General features: G+C 48.7%; 1 protein-coding gene across 1 annotated transcript in view; it reads left to right on the top strand.

Moving 5' to 3' along the window:
• The window catches only part of LOC146072285 (troponin I, slow skeletal muscle-like), a 34,708-nt gene extending 13,752 nt beyond the window's left edge, over nucleotides 1–20,956 (top strand). Inside the window, exons 6-7 of the mRNA XM_083179596.1 lie at nucleotides 375–475; nucleotides 20,461–20,956. Coding sequence (XP_083035722.1) covers nucleotides 375–470 — 96 coding nt within the window. The 3' untranslated portion in view covers nucleotides 471–475; nucleotides 20,461–20,956. The remainder of the gene's footprint in view (nucleotides 1–374; nucleotides 476–20,460) is intronic.
• Nucleotides 20,957–21,245: the final 289 nt, after the last annotated feature.

Raw genomic sequence — 21,245 nt, 5'->3', positions numbered from 1 at the left:
TACGGGCTTCTCCCAGAGAGGCAAGTATGCATATACCTGATTGCAGGGCTTTGAAAATTTGCAATCGTTTGATTAGGTCTGAATCAGCCCTATGCCACCACTCCTGAACCAGCTTCTCATTTCCCCAGTTACACACCCAGTTTGTGGGTTTGATGATGCAATTGGTAGTTGATTACATCACCATGGCCCCAAACCCAGCTGCTTAATGCAGCAAATCGGGACATTGTTTTGCTTGTCGCAGGTTTCCCTGGATTATATTGTTGTTACAGAATAAACCGTACATTTCTGTTATACAGTTTCTAATACGATGGATTCTTTTTTTTATTATTCCATTGTTTATGTTTGTAACTTGTTTGGCCTTTCTTCTGCCACAGGAGAAAGCTGTTGAAGTGACTGATTGGCGGAAAAACATTGAAGCCATGTCTGGGATGGAGGGCAGGAAGAAGAAGTTTGACACCAGTACAGCATAAAACAGGTAAGAATGAAGATAGAAATGTACTAAATCCCCTAAGAGCGAAAAATGGGGGTGTTTCTCTTTTGCATCCTAGAATAGGGTTGGAGTGGAGGAGAGGGGCCTAAATTAAATCTTTGAACATGGGCCCATATCCCACAAGTTCCGCCATTTGGACCATCTAGTCTGCCCATTTACATACACACATTCACGCTACGGTTCATATTTGTTGAGAGCCGGTTAACCTACCAGTATATTCTTGGTATGTGTGAGGAAGCCGGAGTACCCTGAGAAAACTCACGCAACCACAGAAATATGTAAACTCCACACAAGGCCATAATGGTATTTAAACCCACGATATCAGTGCTGTGAGGCAGTAATGCTAACCATTACACCAACCATACTGCCCTTACACCATCCATGCTTTCCTCTATAGTGATATAAGGATGTCCATTAAATAAATCACTTTTTTCTTTGCTTTGGCCCAACTTTTCATTGGCTTCTGTGAGAGTGGCTCAAAAGACAAGAACAAGGTCTCTGACTGTGAGACCTCAAACATGTTTAAAGTCCCCATATACCCTAGAGATATTGTGAAAGATATTGCTCAGAAAGGGGCTTCTGAGTGATATCTTTCACAATATAGCCTAATGTGTACACGGAATATCGTTAACGATGCAGGGGCAAACGCAGGATTTTCAGAAGGGGGTTTCCAGAGAGGGGCAGAGCAAAGCACGGAGATGGACACTTAGGTGACCCAGTAGATGCCGGTCAGTTAAAGTATTATAGATAGACCAAATGTATATAAATAATAATAATTATATAAATATATATACATAACAGCAGAGTAGACCCCTGGGCATAGCACTGTATTGGGGCACCTACCTATCCTCCAGTGGTAGGGGAGGGTGATGCTATGAGCGGAAGCTTTGATGTCCCGCGGGTGGTAGGGGGTATTATATCAACCACTCAGCATGTAGGGCCTGGATCAGTAATTTCCACTTATTACCCCTTTACTGCACATATGGTGGGAGATGGGGTGGGAGAAGGGGACATTGGGCTGAATGAAGGGGCTCTGATACATAACTTCCAGGGTGGTAGAGGATGTTTAATATGCAGAGGAGGAGTGTATAGTGGAGTGGGCTTATTATTCATAATTTTCTGGTGGGAGGACAGCTTGCTTGACTGCAGATATCTTCAGTTCCCGGAAATAGATTTCTTAGATTTTAATGGAATTAAGAACTAGAGAATCCCACCTACCAAATGGAATTGGGGACTAGGGGATCAGAGTTCAGGAGGCAGAGCAATCTGCCAACCAGTATATAAAACTACATACCAGGAGTGTGGACCTGGAGCAGTAACCTGGTTCTGGGCACAGTAGAGACAAGCTACTAATGTCCATCAAAGGGGGAGAGTCCCAGCTTTTGGAATATACCCTCAGAAAAGCTCTACATCAGACAGAAACTGAAATATCTGACTGGGAGAGTAATTAACAGTCTTGGATGGGGACCACTGCTTTGAAGTCAGTTATCTCAGGTTCCCTAGGGCAGATTTTTAAAATTCTTGTACCCCTGGAAAGAGGGGACCCTCAGCTTTCAGACTCGGTCCCTTATATTCCTGGAGGGTTTTCTGGGTACTCAGAAACCCCCCCTGCGTGCGCTACTGCAATGCGCTCTCTCGCACATCCTTAACCCCTTCCCGACATTTGACGTACATTTACGTCATGGTCGGGATGTACTTCCCGACACATGGCATAAATGTACGTCATGACTTTAAAGTGTCACTGCGTCTAGAGACGCAGTGACAGAGGGACGATGTCTGCTGTCCCTGACATGTCCCTGCATGCCCAGGGGGGGCTGCGATGCCGCCCCCCTGTCGGCGATCGCTGTGATTGGCTGTTCAGTGTGAACAGCCATTCACAGCGTTTTCCTGTGTTACCAGCGAATCAGACGCTCGGTAACACAGGTGTCAATCACCGCCGGGCGTCAGGGGGCATGAGGGGGTCATCGGTGACGACGACACCTCACCCCACCTGCCCCCAAGGCTGTGATTGGTCCGTCGGACCGACAGCCAATCACAGCCAAGGCGCGACATTTAAACTAACGGTGACTGCGCTGCAGACGCCATTCCGGTCTGGAATTGCGTGCAGAGCGGTCACCGTGCCTATCTGCCGTGATACTGACCTGATCCTTGCAAATACTTACCTGATCCTTGCAAATACCTTACCTGATCACCTGATCACTGCTTGTAGTGTGCTGGATGCTTCCTGGATCTGACTTCTTGTGACTTCCTGCTGCTGCTGCAGTGTGATAGAGAGATAGAGAGAGAGATAGAGAGAGATAGAGAGAGATAGAGAGATAGTGACAGAGAGTGCTATATTTTGTGTCTGCTACCCCCCCTTTTTGGGGGTGCAGTTTTTTTTTATATATATATAACTGTCAGTGCTGCTGCTGCAGTGTCATAGAGTGATAGATAGTGATAGATAGTGAGAGATAGAGAGATAGAGAGATAGTGATAGAGAGTGCTATATTTTGTGTCTGCTACCCCCCCCCTTTTTGGGGGTGCAGGGTTTTTTTTTATATATATATATAACTGTCAGTGCTGCTGCTGCAGTGTCATAGAGTGATAGATAGTGAGAGATAGAGAGAGATAGTGACAGAGAGTGATAGAGAGTGCTATATTTTGTGTCTGCTACCCCCCCTTTTGTGCTGATCAGTATATCTGTGCTGATCAGCAACTTTTTGGGGGTGCAGGGTTTTTTTTTTTTTATATATACCTGTCAGTTGCTGCCAGTTGCACTGTCAGTTGCACCAAAGGTTGTGCACCTGCTGCCCCTCACTGGTAATCAGTGTCGCATCAGTGATCACCTTTTTTTTTTTTGAGGGTGCTGTGGGGTCTTTTTTAATTTTTTTTTTACACACACTGTGATTTTGTGGGTGTCCTGTGGCCACTGTGCGCTGATCAGTGACGTACATCACTGATCAGCTTTTTCGGCACAGGGTTGATCTTTTTTTTTTTTTTTTAATCAAATTCCTGTTGCCTTTGAGCGCTGTTCAATGACGGACGTTACTGACCAACATCTGTGCTCAATTTTTGGCGCAGGACCTTTTTTTTTTTTTGCACTACATACACACTACACACTACACACTACATACCCCCCCGGGTTGAAATAAAGTTTGTACCCCCCCTACACTATACACGTGTTGAAACATTTCACTACCAGAAACACAAAAATAAAAATGGCATCCCAAATGTCATCCCAAATGTCATCCCAGTCATCCAGAAGAATGTATTCAGCGGAGGAGGCATATGCCATGCTTGCCTCTGACTCTGACACAGCCAGTGAGGCAAGCGGGGAATTTGAAGGATTCATCTTAAGCTCCTCTTCCTCCTCTAGTGATGAGGGACCCCCTCAAAGACGCCCCCGTAGAGCAGCTGAGACCCCCCCCCCCCAATAATTGATCTCGTATGGACCCCACCACCAGACAATTTTGAGCCCCAGGTTCCTGAGTTTTTGGCCATGCCAGGAATCCAATTTGATTCCACAGGTCTCAGAGAAATTGACTTTTTCAAATTATTTTTCTCTGATGATTTTATAAATTTAATGGTGGACCAAACTAATTTATATGCCCAGCAGTTTATTGCTCAAAACCCCACGTCATCATTTGCTAGGTGGACCCCTGTAGATGCAGTAGAGATGATGACGTTTTGGGGTCTGGTGTTTCATATGGGCATAGTAAAAAAGCCAGAAATTAGGCAATATTGGAGTACAGATGTTCTGTACAGCACCCCATTTTACCGTATGGCCATGACTCGGGCTCGTTTTGAGATAATCCTTAAATTTTTGCATTACAATGATAATGCACAGTGCCCACCCAGAGATGATCCCACCTTTGACCGGCTATTCAAAGTCAGGCCGGTCATTGATCATTTCAGTGCCAAATTTGCAGAGATGTACATCCCTGAAAAATGTATTTGTATTGACGAGTCCCTTATACATTTTAAAGGAAGGGTTAAATTCCGCCAGTACCTTCCCAGTAAGAGGGCAAGGTATGGCATAAAAATGTATAAGCTGTGTGAAAGCACCTCAGGGTACACCCACATGTTTAGGGTATATGAAGGGAAGGATTCAAGAATTGAACCGCCAGAATGCCCCCCCTCCCTCGTAGGTGTTAGTGGAAAAATTGTCTGGGATTTAGTGCACCCCTTCCTGGATAAAGGTTATCACCTCTATGTGGATAACTTTTACACTAGCATCCCCCTGTTTAAGGCCCTTGGTTCAAGAGGTACAGCAGCTTGCGGTACTGTGCGCAAGAACCAAAGAGGCCTCCCAAAAACGCACATTGCCCAAGTAATGAGAAGGGGTGAAAGCAGGGGAATATGCACCGAAAATATGTTGTTGGTCAAATATAAGGACAAGAGGGATGTCCTTATACTGACAACAATTCACGGAGACAGTACCACCTCCGTCCCTGTACGAGGTACCAGTACCCACACCTCAAAACCTAATTGTATCCTGGATTACAATAGGTACATGGGCGGAGTGGATCTTTCAGATCAGGTACTGAAGCCGTACAGTGCCCTGCGGAAAACAAAAATCTGGTACAAGAAGCTGGCCGTGTATATCATCCAGATGGCACTGTATAACGCTTACGTGCTATTCCGTTCTACCGGCCAGAGGGGGACATTTATGCACTTTCAAGAGGAAGTCATAAAGGGCCTAATATTTGGGAACCAGCAGGCAGAGGGCCCCAGTACTTCTAGTACTGGCCCCCGTATTGTACCAGGGCAGCATTTTCCTGATGAAATCCCCTCCACTGGAAATAAGGGCAGGACACAAAAAAGGTGCAAAGTTTGCTATAAAAAGGGAATAAGAAAGCAAACTATTTTCCAGTGTGACACTTGCCCCGACAAACCCGGCCTATGTATAAAGGAGTGTTTTAAAATATACCACACATCTATGGATTATTAGGTTCATAATTTCACCGTGCTTCGGGGGTCTTGCTAATGCCACATAGCACCCACCATTCATTCCACCAGAATCTGAGCCGCAAAATCCAAAAATCACTCCTTCCCTTCTGAGTCCTGCCATGCACCCAAATGGTATTTTTTGGTCACATGTGAGGCATTGCTGTACTGGGGAGAAATTGGGGCACAGATTTTGGGGTGCTTTGTCTCCTTCATTCCTTGTGAAAATGAAAAATTTTGAGCCAGAACTGCATTTTTGTGTAAAAAATGTAATTTTTCATTTGCACAGCCCAGTTGTATCAAAATTGGTGAAACCCCTGGGGGTTTGAAATGTACACTATACCCCTAGATGAATTCCCTGAGGGGTGTAGTTTGCAAAATGGGGTCACTTGTGGGGGGGTTCCACTGTATTGGTGCTTGGGGGGTCTTGCTAATGCGACATAGCACCCACCAACATTCCACCAGAATCTGAGCTGCAAAATCCAAAAATCACTCCTTCCCTTCTGAGTCCTGCCATGCACCCAAATGGTATTTTTTGGTCACATGTGAGGCATTGCCGTACTCGGGAGAAATTGGGGCACAGATTTTGGGGTGCTTTGTCTCCTTCATTCCTTGTGAAAATGAAAAATTTTGAGCCAGAACTGCATTTTTGTGTAAAAAATGTAATTTTTCATTTGCACAGCCCAGTTGTATCAAAATTGGTGAAACCCCTGGGGGTTTGAAATGTACACTATACCCCTAGATGAATTCCCTGAGGGGTGTAGTTTGCAAAATGGGGTCACTTGTGGGGGGGTTCCACTGTATTGGTGCTTGGGGGGTCTTGCTAATGCGACATAGCACCCACCAACATTCCACCAGAATCTGAGCTGCAAAATCCAAAAATCACTCCTTCCCTTCTGAGTCCTGCCATGCACCCAAATGGTATTTTTTGGTCACATGTGAGGCATTGCCGTACTCGGGAGAAATTGGGGCACAGATTTTGGGGTGCTTTTTCTCCTTCATACCTTCTGAAAATGAAAAATTTTGAGCCAGAACTGCATTTTTGTGTAAAAAAATGTAATTTTTCATTTTCACTGCCCAGTTGTATCAAAATTGGTGAAACCCCTGGGGGTTTGAAATGTACACTATACCCCTAGATGAATTCCCTGAGGGGTGTAGTTTGCAAAATGGGGTCACTTGTGGGGGGGTTCCACTGTATTGGTGCTTGGGGGGTCTTGCTAATGCGACATAGCACCCACCAACATTCCACCAGAATCTGAGCTGCAAAATCCAAAAATCACTCCTTCCTTTCTGAGTCCTGCCATGCACCAAAATGGTATTTTTTGGTCACATGTGAGGCATTGCCGTACTCGGGAGAAATTGGGGCACAGATTTTGGGGTGCTTTGTCTCCTTCATTCCTTGTGAAAATGAAAAATTTTGAGCCAGAACTGCATTTTTGTGTAAAAAATTTAATTTTTCATTTTCACTGCCCAGTTGTACCACAATTGGTGAAACCCCTGGGGGTTTGAAATGTACATTATACCCCTAGATGAATTCCCTGAGGGGTGTAGTTTGCAAAATAGGGTCATTTGTGGGGGGGTTCCTAAATTTTAGCATCTTATGGTGCCTAGAAACCTACATGGTGCCTAAAAAATAATCTCATAAAAAGGAGGCTCCAAAATCAAGTAGGTGCTCCTTCTATTATGAAGCCTGTGGTTTGGTCAACGTGCACACTAGGGCCACATATAGGATATTTATGAAAACAAAAGAATTGGGGGAATCAATTTTTAGTCACATTTCTCTAGTAAAATCTATTGTGTTCCTTAGAAAAATGTATTAAAATTGCAAATCTGCAAAAAAAATGAAATTTTGAAATTTCACCTACACTTTGTTTTAATTCCTGTGAAACACCTAAAGGGTTAACAAACTTCCAAAATGCTGTTTTGAATACTGTGAGGGGTGCAGTTTTTGAAATGGCATCATTTATGGGGGTGTCTCACATACAAGTCCCTCAAAGTCACATCAGAACTGAACTGGTCCCTAAAAAAATCAGTGTTTGAAATTTTCTTGAAAATTTGAGAATTTGCTATTCATATTGTAAGCCTCCTAGTGTCCAAAAAAATTAAAAGGAAGTTGAAATAATGATGGAAACATAAAGTAGACATATGGTCTATGTTAGTTATTAACTATTTTGAGTGGTATGATTATTTGTCTCACAAGCAGAAAATTTAACATTTTGCAAATTGCTAAATTTTCCATTTTTTTACGACATTTTGGTATTTTTCACAAAAAAACACAGACTGTATCGACCCAAATTTACCACTAATTTGAAGTACAATGTGTCACGAGAAAACAATCTCAAAATCACTGGGATAAGTAAAAGCAAAAAAAAGTTATCCCCACTTAAGTGATACATAGATTTGAAAAAAAGGGCTCTGTCAGGAAGGCAAAAACATGCTGTGTCAGGAAGGGGTTAATAAGACGTCCTTAATAGCTAAACGACTCACATGTTCAGGGGTCCCAGTGACGACACTGAACGATACGGATTACCAATATCGTTCAGTATACATGCACAATATTGGGACCTGAGGACAAGATTGTTAATTATATCAGCCACGGCCCCTATTGTCTAGTGTATATGGGCCTTTAGGGTTCCTCTGCGGCACTTTGTTGTGACTTTGTCCAATTACAATACACCCTAACTAGTGTTTTGCTGTCAATTAATACCCCTTTAACACCAGAAGCAAATTACTGGGTTAAAGATTTCCTACCCGGGTTTTTCTGTGGTGTGAAAGGCACTCTGTGCATCCCGACACTCCGACCCTACTCTTGACCAAGGTCGGAGTGCTGGGATTTAAGACCTGTTTGACCCTTTCACACCACAGAAAAACATGGGTTTTTCAGCAAATTCCCGGGTTGAAAAGCTTTAACCCGGTAATTTGCAAGTGGTGTGAATTGGGGTCAGGCTGCACCCAGCAAAATGACACAGCACTCAAAAATGCTGGGTGTGAAAGGGGTATAATAAAACGGGATGCGGTCGAAATACCGACTCCGGAATCCCAACCGCCACAATGCCGGCACTTTGTTCCACGACACCCATAGAGGGAGAATACAATAGTGTGCCGGGGCACCCCCTTATCGGCATTGCGGTGGTCGGGATTCCGGCGTCGGTATTTCGACCGCCGGGATTCCGACCACCGGCATATCATGCCGGACCCAAGAAACATCCTGAAACCATTACACTTGTAAAGCTGTTCAAAAAGGATTTGCAGCACAATTTTCAGATTAGCTAACTCACAGCCAATGGCTTAAAGGTGAGTTACACCCACAGCAGTTGCAGATGTAGCACAGAGAACAATGGATGGAGCTACGGTGGATGCTCAGTGTTTACTGAAAGAATTGTTAAGTCTGTGCACACAGGGCGAGGCAGTCTTCTAACAAAGTGCCAATCCTTATTTAAATCATTGTGAACATTATGTCTGCACAGTTACAGCATGCTTTCTAGGTGTTTACAGCTTTAGTAACTCCATGCACTGACATTAGTGCCCCCGCAGCAGCTATTTTTGGGGAAGAATGAAGTATGAAGCATTGATAAGGAAGGAGAAGAGAGCCAGAGCGGAAGAGGCCCATGGCAACCAATCAGCTGCTCCGTATCATTTTATATTATGCAAATTATAGATGTTACTTCAGTGCTGATTGATTACCATGAGCCACTTCTCCTCTGGCTCACATCTCCTCCCATATCACTGCTTTGAAGTTCATACATCTACCCCAAAGATAATTATACAAGGGGCAACTTGGCAGTGAATGGGAAGCGGCATGCACACACGCCTGCCTTCTGTTCACTTCGCCATACAGCCAAACCTTCATCCTCCTGTAAGTGGGAAAAGAAATGGTGCTTCAAGGGGAAGGGCGGGGCATCTTATGGAGGGGGTGGGGCTGAGCAACCTATTGTTGTCATTTTGGAGGGTGTCCAGTACTCTCCGAGCAGCTGGTCAGACCCTGGCTCCTCTCCCTGCATTGGTAGATTGCATGCGCATGCCCATGGCATCAATTTGCTAAGCAGAACAGCGGTGATCACTGCCTCACTCAACAGCTGGACAGTGTTTAATTAGTAGTTCTGTCATGCTGTAATAAGGATAGTTGGGAGGTACAGTATTACGTCACCGATATGCCACTGAAGTGTAGCTGGTGTGTGCAAGCGCCAAGTGCCCACCTCAGTTCACTACAATGGGACCTGGCAGCGATGCTAGTGAGCTACCAGGTCCAATTAAAGTCCCACTACTGTAAGCTGCTATAGTATACTCAGAAACAATGTGGCAGGACACAGCTATATGCCCCACCGCATCTGCTGGGAGATGTACCACATATACCGGGTGGGATGTATTAATATACATCGCCGCCCCTCGCCGACCGGCCGCAGCGATGCTAGCGCATATGTATTAACATATGCGGCTAGCATAGCAGTGCGTTGACGGAGGCCCCTGCAATACCTGTGATGTGATGTGGGCGGGGTCACATCCCGGCTCAGCGCGGCTGTCCCCGGCGCCTCCTCCTCCCCTCTGCAGCCGGAAGGACATCCGGCTATGACATATGCTAGGGGTGTTACACGGAGGACGGGGAGGAAGTAGGAGTCTGCAGCAATAGAAGCCCATAGGCTTCTATAAATGTACCATCAGCAATCTTTATGCCATAACACTTTAATAACTTATCTAAACTTATCTAACTTAACACTACAAATAAAGAGACAGACACAAGTGCTGGCGTTTCAAATAATGAATGTCAAATTTATTAATTGACAACTATATATATATTAATCTATAGAAGAGGGTGGCGGCCCTAAAGAACGGTCATAGAGAAAAGAGGGGTAAGATGACATCACACCATTCATACATCATTGGTGTTCAACTCTCCCACGCTACCCACTCGGGCAAGTGGTGCATCCCACCCCTGTCCAAGGGGCATGGGCTACAAGCGTATCATTGACGGGAGAGCGCACCCCACTATCCTCATAACACTTCATTTGAACAAGGACCGTTCTTTACCGCCGCCAAGAAAGGATAGAAAAATAGGGAGGGAGGGTGGGGAAAACCGGACCAGAGTGCAGATCACCTGACCTCTGGCTATTCCTACAACAGGAAACTCCTCCCTACTCCCTAATTGGCTATAGCTGCAGCATCATAGCCTAAACATAAACCACAACCAAAGTGCAGGCATCTCAGACTCCTTCGGTAGTTTATGTTACCTCCAGCTTATTCAGCCATCGGTTTTCTTAAACGTACCATCGGCAATCTTTATGCCATAACACTTTAATAACTTATCTAAACTTATCTAACTTAACACTACAAATAAAGAGACAGACACAAGTGCTGGCGTTTCAAATAATGAATGTCAAATTTATTAATTGACAACTATATATATATTAATCTATAGAAGAGGGTGGCGGCCCTAAAGAACGGTCATAGAGAAAAGAGGGGTAAGATGACATCACACCATTCATACATCATTGGTGTTCAACTCTCCCACGCTACCCACTCGGGCAAGTGGTGCATCCCACCCCTGTCCAAGGGGCATGGGCTACAAGCGTATCATTGACGGGAGAGCGCACCCCACTATCCTCATAACACTTCATTTGAACAAGGACCGTTCTTTACCGCCACAAGCCAAGCCTTAGGCTGCAGCACCGCCACCCTAAACGCTCAGCACTTACTGTGAGGTTATCAGACTCACTGTAAATCTGTAATTACTATATTTTATTAGGTGTAGTAATTAATGTACTATTTTAGTCCGTCGGTACCCTCTTATTCTCCATAGATGTTTCTATCCCCCAAATCTGTGTGTATTTCCAGATCAGATCGCTCTTGCCCAAATATGGTCTGCCAGGAAATACCTAGGAAATAATTCACCAAAAGGTTATGTCCCATTACCATACTTTTGTTGAGGGTGTCAGCTGAGGGACAATCTTCACAGGGGGTGATCCAATTCCCCTGCTATCAACAGGAAGGTTGTCCACAGGGGGTGACCACCACACAATGTAATCTTGTGTTGTATTGTATCTTGTATTGATACTCCCTTGCATATCTGTGGTCACTTCCAGACTTACTGGAACCGACCCCAGCAGGGGGGGGGGGGGGCAGCAGCAGTAGCTGGGAGGGGATGATACCTGACTCTTGAATCCACCAATCAAGATCCACTGCAAGCCCACTTTTGGTTTGTGAACCGTGGGAATTTGGAAGTTTTTAAAATGACTTGTACACCTGCCAGCTCAGTATGTTAGTCGCAATCCTGGCTAGAGGTGATACTCTGCCACGGGACCTTGTGAGCACATCGTTTGCCCGGGAAGGGGGCATCCTACCAAGCTCTGGTGTGGAGCGTCCAGTGTTTTGTGGACTTATACAGTTTTCTGCTATCACAGCTGTGTGGATAAGTGATAGTTTGCCCTGTGGAACTGATCTGGGACTGTGACTATACAAGGACTGTCTGTTTGGGCCTGCTACCTGAATATCTTTCTACTCTGCAATTTACCTTTGCCACTGTTTATTGTCTATTTGTGCGTGCTGTGGAAAATAAACCATATTTTGGTTTCATCTGCTCGGTGTCTGAGTGATTGAGGAACTCGTACCCTCACATTTGGCGGCAGCGACAGTGGGATCATTCAGACACCAACCATCGAGCACAGAAAGCACAGAGAACAGAGGATCAGACCATATGTAAGGAAACGGAAAATGCAATAAGGTGATGTTCAGCAAGTGAGCAGGTGTCATTCCTGTGGAAAGGGAAAATGTTTCCAAGGAAGGAAAATCGATGCCTCAAGACCCCTGGAGCAGAGCAGCTCAGGGACGGAGGTTCTTCAGTGTATCGGCAGGCTGGGAAGCCGAATCTGTTATTTATTGTCAGAAAGATGCATTATATCTGGGAGTACTGGCAAGAAGCTCAGCAGATGGTCAGCGGGTGGAGAGTATCCAGCATACAGGACAAGTTGTGTTACCTGGGGGATGCATTCCTGCACTGTAAAGGTGAGGCCACCTCGTGGAATCTGCTGGGAGAGCCAGAGTTTGTAGAATTTACAGAGGAAGTGATTGCTACAGTTACCCAGATGCTACAAAGAGGACAATATTCTGAGGCTGAAGGACAAGTCCAGAATAAATTGATGCCCCAGATAGAACCAGAGGAAAGGTCTAGAAGGGGGCTACTGCAATCTGGGCAGACAACCGAGGGGTCTGCCACAGAATTAATTGTTACCGCAAGAGAAGGGTCGTTGTCAGGGGGGCCCCTAACTGCCCTTGAAGAAATGAGTATGGAGGAGCTGATAGCAGAATGTCAGCTGCGAGGTATACCAGTTCAATCCTGCACGCGCAGGGAAATCCTTCAGCAGATCCTTCACGATCAGGGAGATCCTACAAATGCCTTTGCTGATTATCGGGCATGGATCCTCCATTTCGGTGCACAGTTGAGTGTGTGGGAACAATTGCAGTGTCTGGAGGAGTGCTTCGTGGTGGCAGAGGAAGAGGCGATTGATCGGGGGCTCCTGGATACCCCAGCATGGCAAGATCAGTGTCGCAGGGGGCGTGATGAAAGGCACCGTTTGCAACTGCTTCTCCCCCATCCTAGGGAGGAAGCTGCTCCGTGTTCTATACAGGGGGAGGTTATCCCCAAAGTGAAGGAGGTTATTCAGGAGGAGCTGCACTACAGCTTCCCTTTTGCTGAGATGGAAGATGAAGAGCTATTATCCTGCTGCCAGGGGATCTATGAGGACTGCGTCCAAGAAGAGATCGCCGTGGTTAGAGGAGTGTTCGACAACATCCAGGCCACAAGCATACCAGTCGCAGATGATGTCGTGCTTCAGGCTGCCCAGCATATTCAGCTGGGGAAGGAGGTTATCCTGGAGACTGAGGACTGCGCAGAGGAAGCGGCAGGTGAGACCCAGGCTTTTGAGGGGGTAGGACTGGCCTTGGACCAGCCTGCCCTGCAGCCACCAGCGGAATTGTTCCTGATGGAGGGTCCCTTCTCAGCCCTGGGCCTTGAGACCAAATGCTGTAGTGAAATTTGCCATGCCCCTAGTTTGGGTTTGAGGAAGGAAGGATGTGACAGAGTGGCGGAAGTGCCAGGGCCAGAGTCCCTATATTGGCCAGCTGTTGGGCAGCTGTTCTTTGTGCAAGAGGGGGAGTTGGAAAGTGCTCCCTGCCCCATTATGCCAGGGGCAAAAGTATTAGTACACCCTATAGGTGTACCCAGTGTAAAAGATTACAATTTTGCAGAGGGGGGGTACCCAGCATCTGAAGAGGAGGAATTGCTAACTCACTTGTTAGTTAACATGCATAACTTATATTGTGATATTGCCCTTGCTGATTCTGCAAACCAGCCGCCTCTTCCAAGATGGGTTTGGTATGATGTCACTCTGTGGGACTCAGGTGGTGCGCCTCTAGCCCAGATTCTCTGCTCTGAATCACACTACAGGTTGTTATTGGTTCCAGAACAGCTTGGTACCGGGACTACAATAGTAGGGGAAGGAATGTGAGGTTATCAGACTCACTGTAAATCTGTAATTACTATATTTTATTAGGTGTAGTAATTAATGTACTATTTTAGTCCGTCGGTACCCTCTTATTCTCCATAGATGTTTCTATCCCCCAAATCTGTGTGTATTTCCAGATCAGATCGCTCTTGCCCAAATATGGTCTGCCAGGAAATACCTAGGAAATAATTCACCAAAAGGTTATGTCCCATTACCATACTTTTGTTCCTGCTATCACAGGAGGGTGTCAGCTGAGGGACAATCTTCACAGGGGGTGATCCAATTCCCCTGCTATCAACAGGAAGGTTGTCCACAGGGGGTGACCACCACACAATGTAATCTTGTGTTGTATTGTATCTTGTATTGATACTCCCTTGCATATCTGTGGTCACTTCCAGACTTACTGGAACCGACCCCAGCAGGGGGGGGGGGGCAGCAGCAGTAGCTGGGAGGGGATGATACCTGACTCTTGAATCCACCAATCAAGATCCACTGCAAGCCCCCTTTTGGTTTGTGAACCGTGGGAATTTGGAAGTTTTTAAAATGACTTGTACACCTGCCAGCTCAGTATGTTAGTCGCAATCCTGGCTAGAGGTGATACTCTGCCACGGGACCTTGTGAGCACATCGTTTGCCCGGGAAGGGGGCATCCTACCAAGCTCTGGTGTGGAGCGTCCAGTGTTTTGTGGACTTATACAGTTTTCTGCTATCACAGCTGTGTGGATAAGTGATAGTTTGCCCTGTGGAACTGATCTGGGACTGTGACTATACAAGGACTGTCTGTTTGGGCCTGCTACCTGAATATCTTTCTACTCTGCAATTTACCTTTGCCACTGTTTATTGTCTATTTGTGCGTGCTGTGGAAAATAAACCATATTTTGGTTTCATCTGCTCGGTGTCTGAGTGATTGAGGAACTCGTACCCTCACACTTACTAAACAACAACACATCAACTAAAACCTCTAAACAAATCGTCCAGGAATATGGCCATTCCCTCAGGACTCAGATGGACACCGTCCGGCCTATACAGGGAACCCCGCTTATAGGTGATGGAGTCATGCCTGATGACCCCTCCCCTATTAGCCAACAGGTATCGCTGCACCGCAGCATTGACCTTTCTCCGTGCGCTATCCAAGCGGGGCCCTGACCTAGCATTCCTCCAGACTCACCTAGGAATCATTGAGGACCAAATCAGTTGGCAGCAAGGGAGCGCCTGAGCCACAATATGCAGGTCCCTGATGATAATCGACCGCAGTTCTAAGGCGGTGCATTGGCCTAGATCGTTTCCGCCCAGGTGCAAAATTAGCACCTCAGGGACTCCAAAGTCCCGCACCGACCTTAGCAAAAGGCCCTGTAGCGCTCCCCAACGCATGCCTCGCACACCCAACCATCGCACTTTCTGAGCTTTCACTCGCATACTTTCATTCAAACTGCCACACGCCATTGATGCCCAGTGGACAAAAGAGTGTCCCATCACCCACACCGTCTTGGAGTCCCTGCGACCTGAAAGATGTAAACAGGTTAGGACACATGCCATCAAAATCACACCTCACTTAACAGACCAACCACACCGGAGAAGGCAAAGATAAAGAAAACCGTAACCGACCAGACCTTGAGGCACACTGCACAGAAAACCCCCGGAGTAAACTAACCAGGACGCCATGTCAGATTGGAATTAAGCCGAATTGTGCCCCCGGGGGAAAGTGGACCACCTCAAGACTCCCGCTAAAGTGAGACGAGTACTTATGCGTCCAGTCGGTTACAGTCTTGCAGATGGAGAGACAGGCCAGGCCGAATGTATCTGCGGAACGCTGCCGAGCGCCATCGACCCAGAGACTGTATCTCTGCGTCGGATTGACCCCCAGCAGCAGCAGATGTGGCCGCCCCGATCCGAAAGGAGTGTGTACCAAACTCCCGCGGATCCAGGCCAAGAGATCCCAGGGCACGTCGCAAAATATGGCAGAACTGGTATTTTGTCAATGAAGAGCCGTCTTCATGCATTAACCATGCCCCAGGGCGGTCAGGACGCAGCAGGGCGTAGGCGCTTGCCATCACCACTGGGCAAATCCCTTCCACCGGGCACGGTTGCAGTGACAGCCATTGGCCTCTCCCAGTCTGATCCGTCTTGGAACGTCTTACCCGGCACCAAACCAAATCGCCCTGTATCAATACATCCTCTAACAACAGAGGAGAAGGTCGATGCCTCGATGGGGCTACCAGCTCGCCGACCCTGAAAGCTCCATGGAATGCCATGGCATATGCCAAGCGAAACAGTCGGACCTCATACTCAGAGTGACATACATCCCAAACCGCCCCCAATAAGGGAGGCAGCAGGGACACGTCAATGGGCCTTCTGCTATCTGGAGCCACAGGGGAAGCGCGCCGCCAGCCCCTCAGGGCCCGAGACACAAGAAAAGACCGACCGGGGTCCGATCTCCCATACAGCGATGAGAAGAACGACACGCCGGCCAACAGCCGTCTCACGGCTGACACAGTCCGCCCTCCGGAGTACAAACTCCACACAAACGCCAGCATGGCGTCGCCCGGGGCCTTACCTTGCTGTGACGCGGACATTCTGAATTGTTCCCATTCCAGCCAGCCAGCTTGGTAACAACGCAGCGTCCTGGGAGCAATAGCCCGCATGGCTAGTTCCTCCATGCCGGCCTGATGACCTGCCAAACATAAGGAGGACACGGCTCACCAACCAAATCCGCTCCCGGAGCTAGGGACCGGAACCTAGCCCAGTCACGCCTGGACAGGGCGTCGGCCACCGAGTTGTCCACCCCGGGAACGTGCCTGGCCACAAAATGCAGGTTAAGCCGCAGACATACCAATACAAGGCGAGAGAGCAAGCGCACAACAGGGAGAGAAGAAGAGCTCTGTCTGTTGATGGCCTGCACCACCCCCAGGTTATCACACCAGAAGGTGATGCAGGCATCACGTAGGCGGTCGCCCCACAGTTCCAGGGCCACCACAATAGGGAACAGCTCCAGCAGAAGCATGTTCCTGGTGAGGCCTTCTAGTGCCCATTCCTCCGGACAGGTCTCAGCGCACCAAGAGCCGTGCAGGAAGGCTCCAAAGCCGATTCCCCCGGCCGCATCGGTGTATAGCTGCAATTCCTCGCTGTACCGCGGAGGGCCAGGCCACAGCAACACACCGTTGAAATCGCGGAGGAAAACATCCCAGACTCTAAGATCCCTTTTGAGCTCCGCATTCAGGCGGACAAAGAATTGGGGCCTATTTGGACCTGCCATGGCCAGTTCCAGTTTCCGACAGAAAACCCTCCCCATGGGGATAACCCGGCAGGAGAAGTGAAACAGGCCCAGTAGGGACTGTAGCTGGCGTACCCGGAGTTTGCCGGAGGCCAGGGACTGGGAGATCGCCCCTTGCAGCCGTGCAAGCTTATCAAGGGGCAACCTGCAGCACCCGGCCCGCGTGTCAATCTCAATGCCCAGGAATGAAAGGCACTCAGTCGGCCCCTCTGTCTTGTCCTTCGCGACTGGGACTCCGAAATGTAAGAACAGCTGCTGCATTGCGTTCAGGAGAGCCCCGCAACGCGGGGAATCAGCCGGTCCTACGCACAGGAAGTCGTCCAAATAATGGGCGACCCCCGGCTCGCCCGTATACTCCGTGACGCACCAATGCAGGAAGCTGCTAAAACACTCGAAGTAGGCGCAGGACACCGAGCAGCCCATAGGCAGGCAACGGTCTACATAATAACCTGAAGGCAGCCTAAATCCCATGAACCTAAAGGAGTCCGGGTGCAGGGGCAGCAGTCGGAATGCCGACTCGATGTCAACCTTGCCTAGCAGGGCCCGCCCCCCGAAGCCGCGCACAATAGCTAAAACCTCCTCGAAGGATTGGTACCGTACGTGACACAACTCCGTAGGAATTGCATCATTTACCGACAATCCAGGTGGGTGGGACAGATGCTGTATCAGGCGAAACTTGCCTGTCTCTTTCTTGGGGACTACTCCAATCGGTGACAGTACCAAACCCTGAACCGGAGGTTCAGGAAATGGACCCACCATCCTGCCCAATTTTACCTCCTTCTCGACCTTCTCCAGGATGACTTGAGGCATGTCGATTGCTGACTTCAGGTTTCTCGGGGACCCGGACGCCACCTCCCCCTGAATGGGGAGGAGGAATCCTTGCGAGAAACCCGCGGCCAGAAACTGCGCTTCATCCCGGAGGGGGTAACGCCCCAGCCAACTGGCTAGGCGGTCGCCCCTCACGGGAGACGGGGCCTTACTGAGGAGGAGCAGGGGCTGGGTTGGCCCCGGCATTTTGCCTGGGCGCCCCCCCAGCCTGCTTGCCACGCGTGCACTCCTTACCCGGGTGTCCTCCCCAGCACTTTGAGCATTGGTGACGAAACTTACAGCGGGAACCCGCTGCGCATCCTGCCCCGTTGTAAGCAAAGCATCTGCCCGCTGACTGCCCCCCTCCAGAGCCCCCACGAAAGGACGAGGGGGCCCTGCGTGGGGCTGACGCAGATGTTGAAACCACCGGAGCCGGGGCGGCGGAGGTCGAAACCGACGGTTTCTTACCCATCCACACCTCGACATCCTTAGCGCCAAGGGCCATGATCTCACAACCCGACTGCTTCCGTCAGAATTGCTCGTCATAAGCCCGCCAGACGTTCTCGCCGTCGTCCATGTACATGGCGTGCATCATATGGATGTATCTAATGACATTCATATGCTCCTGGGGTCTGGTCTCCAAGTAGCATGCAGCAAACATAAACAGCCCCACTTGCCATCTCTGATACGTGCAGTAGGCAGCCTCGCCAATCCCACCTTTACGCTTCGCCTCGCGATAATCCTTCTCATCCTGCGCAGTCATTGTAAAGAAGCTGACGTATCTGCCCTCCCTTATCCTATCCCTTACGCTGCGCCTGAGGCCTCTTAGTACTGCCGTATTCTCGCAGTGGACCACCTGCCCCCTAGGAAACAACGGGGAGCCCGAGTCGCCACTGGAGGACTGCGAGCGCCTCCGGTGTCTCCTAGAGCGTCTGCGCCTGTGCCTGGATCTGCGCCCCCCTTCTTCGCCGGAGGTCACGGACTCTGACCCCGAGGAGGAGGATGTACGGGAATACCTGCGCCTGCGCTTCTTGCGTGCCCTGGCTGACCCACCTGACACAGCTCCCGCTGTAGCCGCACCTGCTGTTCCGGAGGGACCTGCCACCTCTGACGGCCCGGCAATGGCACCCTCTGCCTGGTGTTGCGATGTTGTCGGCACGACTGCGTCCCTTGGCGGTGTGGAAGCCATACTCGCGAAAGGCGTGCCCAGAGCTGCCAGCACGTGTGCCGCAGGGTCCCAGTTAGAAAGAACAGAAGGGAGGACAGTAGTAGCTAGATTCCCAGGCCCTGACTGTACAGGTTGCTGACCCGCCCTCGGCGTCAGCATCGCTACCAGCTGCCGCACCACTGCCATATCTACCTCTGTGGAGGGTGCTTGCGCAACTCCAGGGGACACTGTCTCTGCAGCCGTGGCTGAAATAGCCTGCGCTGCCTGTGATAGCCTGACGCGCTGGGATAGCAAGCGCGCCCTAGAGAGCCACCCGCTCCTTGCCCTCCTTAAGGGAGTCATGGGGGACCCCGTGGAGGGGTGGCCCTGTGTGGGCAACGTAGGCCGGGCTGACTGAGCAGGAGAACCCCTGTGCTGTGTCCCAGGACCCGCAGCTCGCGTCCGGCGGCCATCTTGGATAGGCGCGGATGCACCTGTGCCTGCTGCTGCGGGACCCTGAGACCGCGTGCGTCTGCCCCGCTGACTACCTCCGCCGGGGGTGCCTCCGCTACCCCGGGCGGGAGCGCTACTCGCTCTATTAGCTTGCGGCCTAGCACCGCGCGCCACCGCGTCATCAGCCGATGACGCGGACCTCGCGCCCCGCCGCTGTGGACCCGCTCTCGCCGCCGCCCTGCCTCCCCGCCCGGCCTGCGTGACGCTAGCCGTTGGGGAAGCAGAGGGGGAGCCGGGCTGTGCAAAACGGGAGGGAGGGTGGATGTTTCTCCACGGGCGCGGCATGGCTAGGCCTGGCAGCAGCAGCGCTACACTATCTGGCACAAAAATCCCCCAAGGAGCAGCCTGACAGAAGAGAAAGAGATATGTGGATAAGGCAAAGGGAGAGAAGTAGCTTTGACGGTAGAAGGAATAAGTAAGGATGACAGAGGAATAAGTACAGGAGAGAGTCTGAAACCAACCTGCTCCTTGGAAAACCGGACCAGAGTGCAGATCACCTGACCTCTGGCTATTCCTACAACAGGAAACTCCTCCCTACTCCCTAATTGGCTATAGCTGCAGCATCATAGCCTAAACATAAACCACAACCAAAGTGCAGGCATCTCAGACTCCTTCGGTAGTTTATGTTACCTCCAGCTTATTCAGCCATCGGTTTTCTTAGGGTATCGCCACCCAGATAACCCAGAGTATACAGATTCTAAAGACCAATCCTACAGAAATGAGGATACATAAATAAAAATAATAAAATGTACAAAACAAGCAATGAAATAACCACAACCACAAGACCATAACATTGTCATTTTTTATTGCAGACCAGAGAAAAAAGAAAATGGACGTTTTGAAGATCTTGAGAAGTTATATTTTCTAAGTAATTATAAATAAGACAATTATCCCTGATTGCTACATACAGTATAGTTTCCTCTGTAAAACCCCACTTGTAAATCTCACCAATTTATTTCCAAATGGCCATAATAATAACAATAAAAGGTTGCACAATTGTCAAGCTTATTTTATGTCTATTTCAAAGCTTGGTTTACAAGCATAGCTGTATAGAATACAAACATGGTAGCTACACACATTGCAATATTATGCTGTTGCCGGACTGTAACTATGATGCTGCGGCGTAGGTCACCATATACAGTGCTGACGGTGGCTCTTGTCAATTATCTGTTTTAATTACTTTTACTTGTAAGCGTCCTTCCTTTTTGAGGCATCTCCTGACTAGCTCAATAAATAGGGTGTTTGGCTACAATGCAACAGGTAATGTGTTTGAATTCTGGGTATGGCAGTATATTGAAATGTGTTACTTAATAAAGGGTACTGTAACTGAATACAAATTAAAACTCTCACGTATAGTGCATGAATGTGTTATAAATAATCCATTTCCTTGCAGTGTTATTTAAATGTGTGTGTATAATATATACAGATAGAGCGACTCTTGTTATTGCGGGTCCTGGCGATTCTATCGCCAATTGCCAGGACCCTCCATCAGATGGAAGTGGGTGTGCGCACAAGATGCTTGCGTGTCCATTCCATCTGAGTCCACTGCCACCTCCCGTCGATTCCCTGCCGCACCTTGTTGCCGAGTGGTGCGTCC

This window comes from Crinia signifera, chromosome 4 (genome assembly GCF_055691185.1).
Source record: "Crinia signifera chromosome 4, ASM5569118v1, whole genome shotgun sequence".
Classification (NCBI taxonomy): domain Eukaryota; kingdom Metazoa; phylum Chordata; class Amphibia; order Anura; family Myobatrachidae; genus Crinia; species Crinia signifera.
Note: the sequence above shows the minus strand (reverse complement) of the source record. Positions and strands in the feature narration are given on the sequence as shown.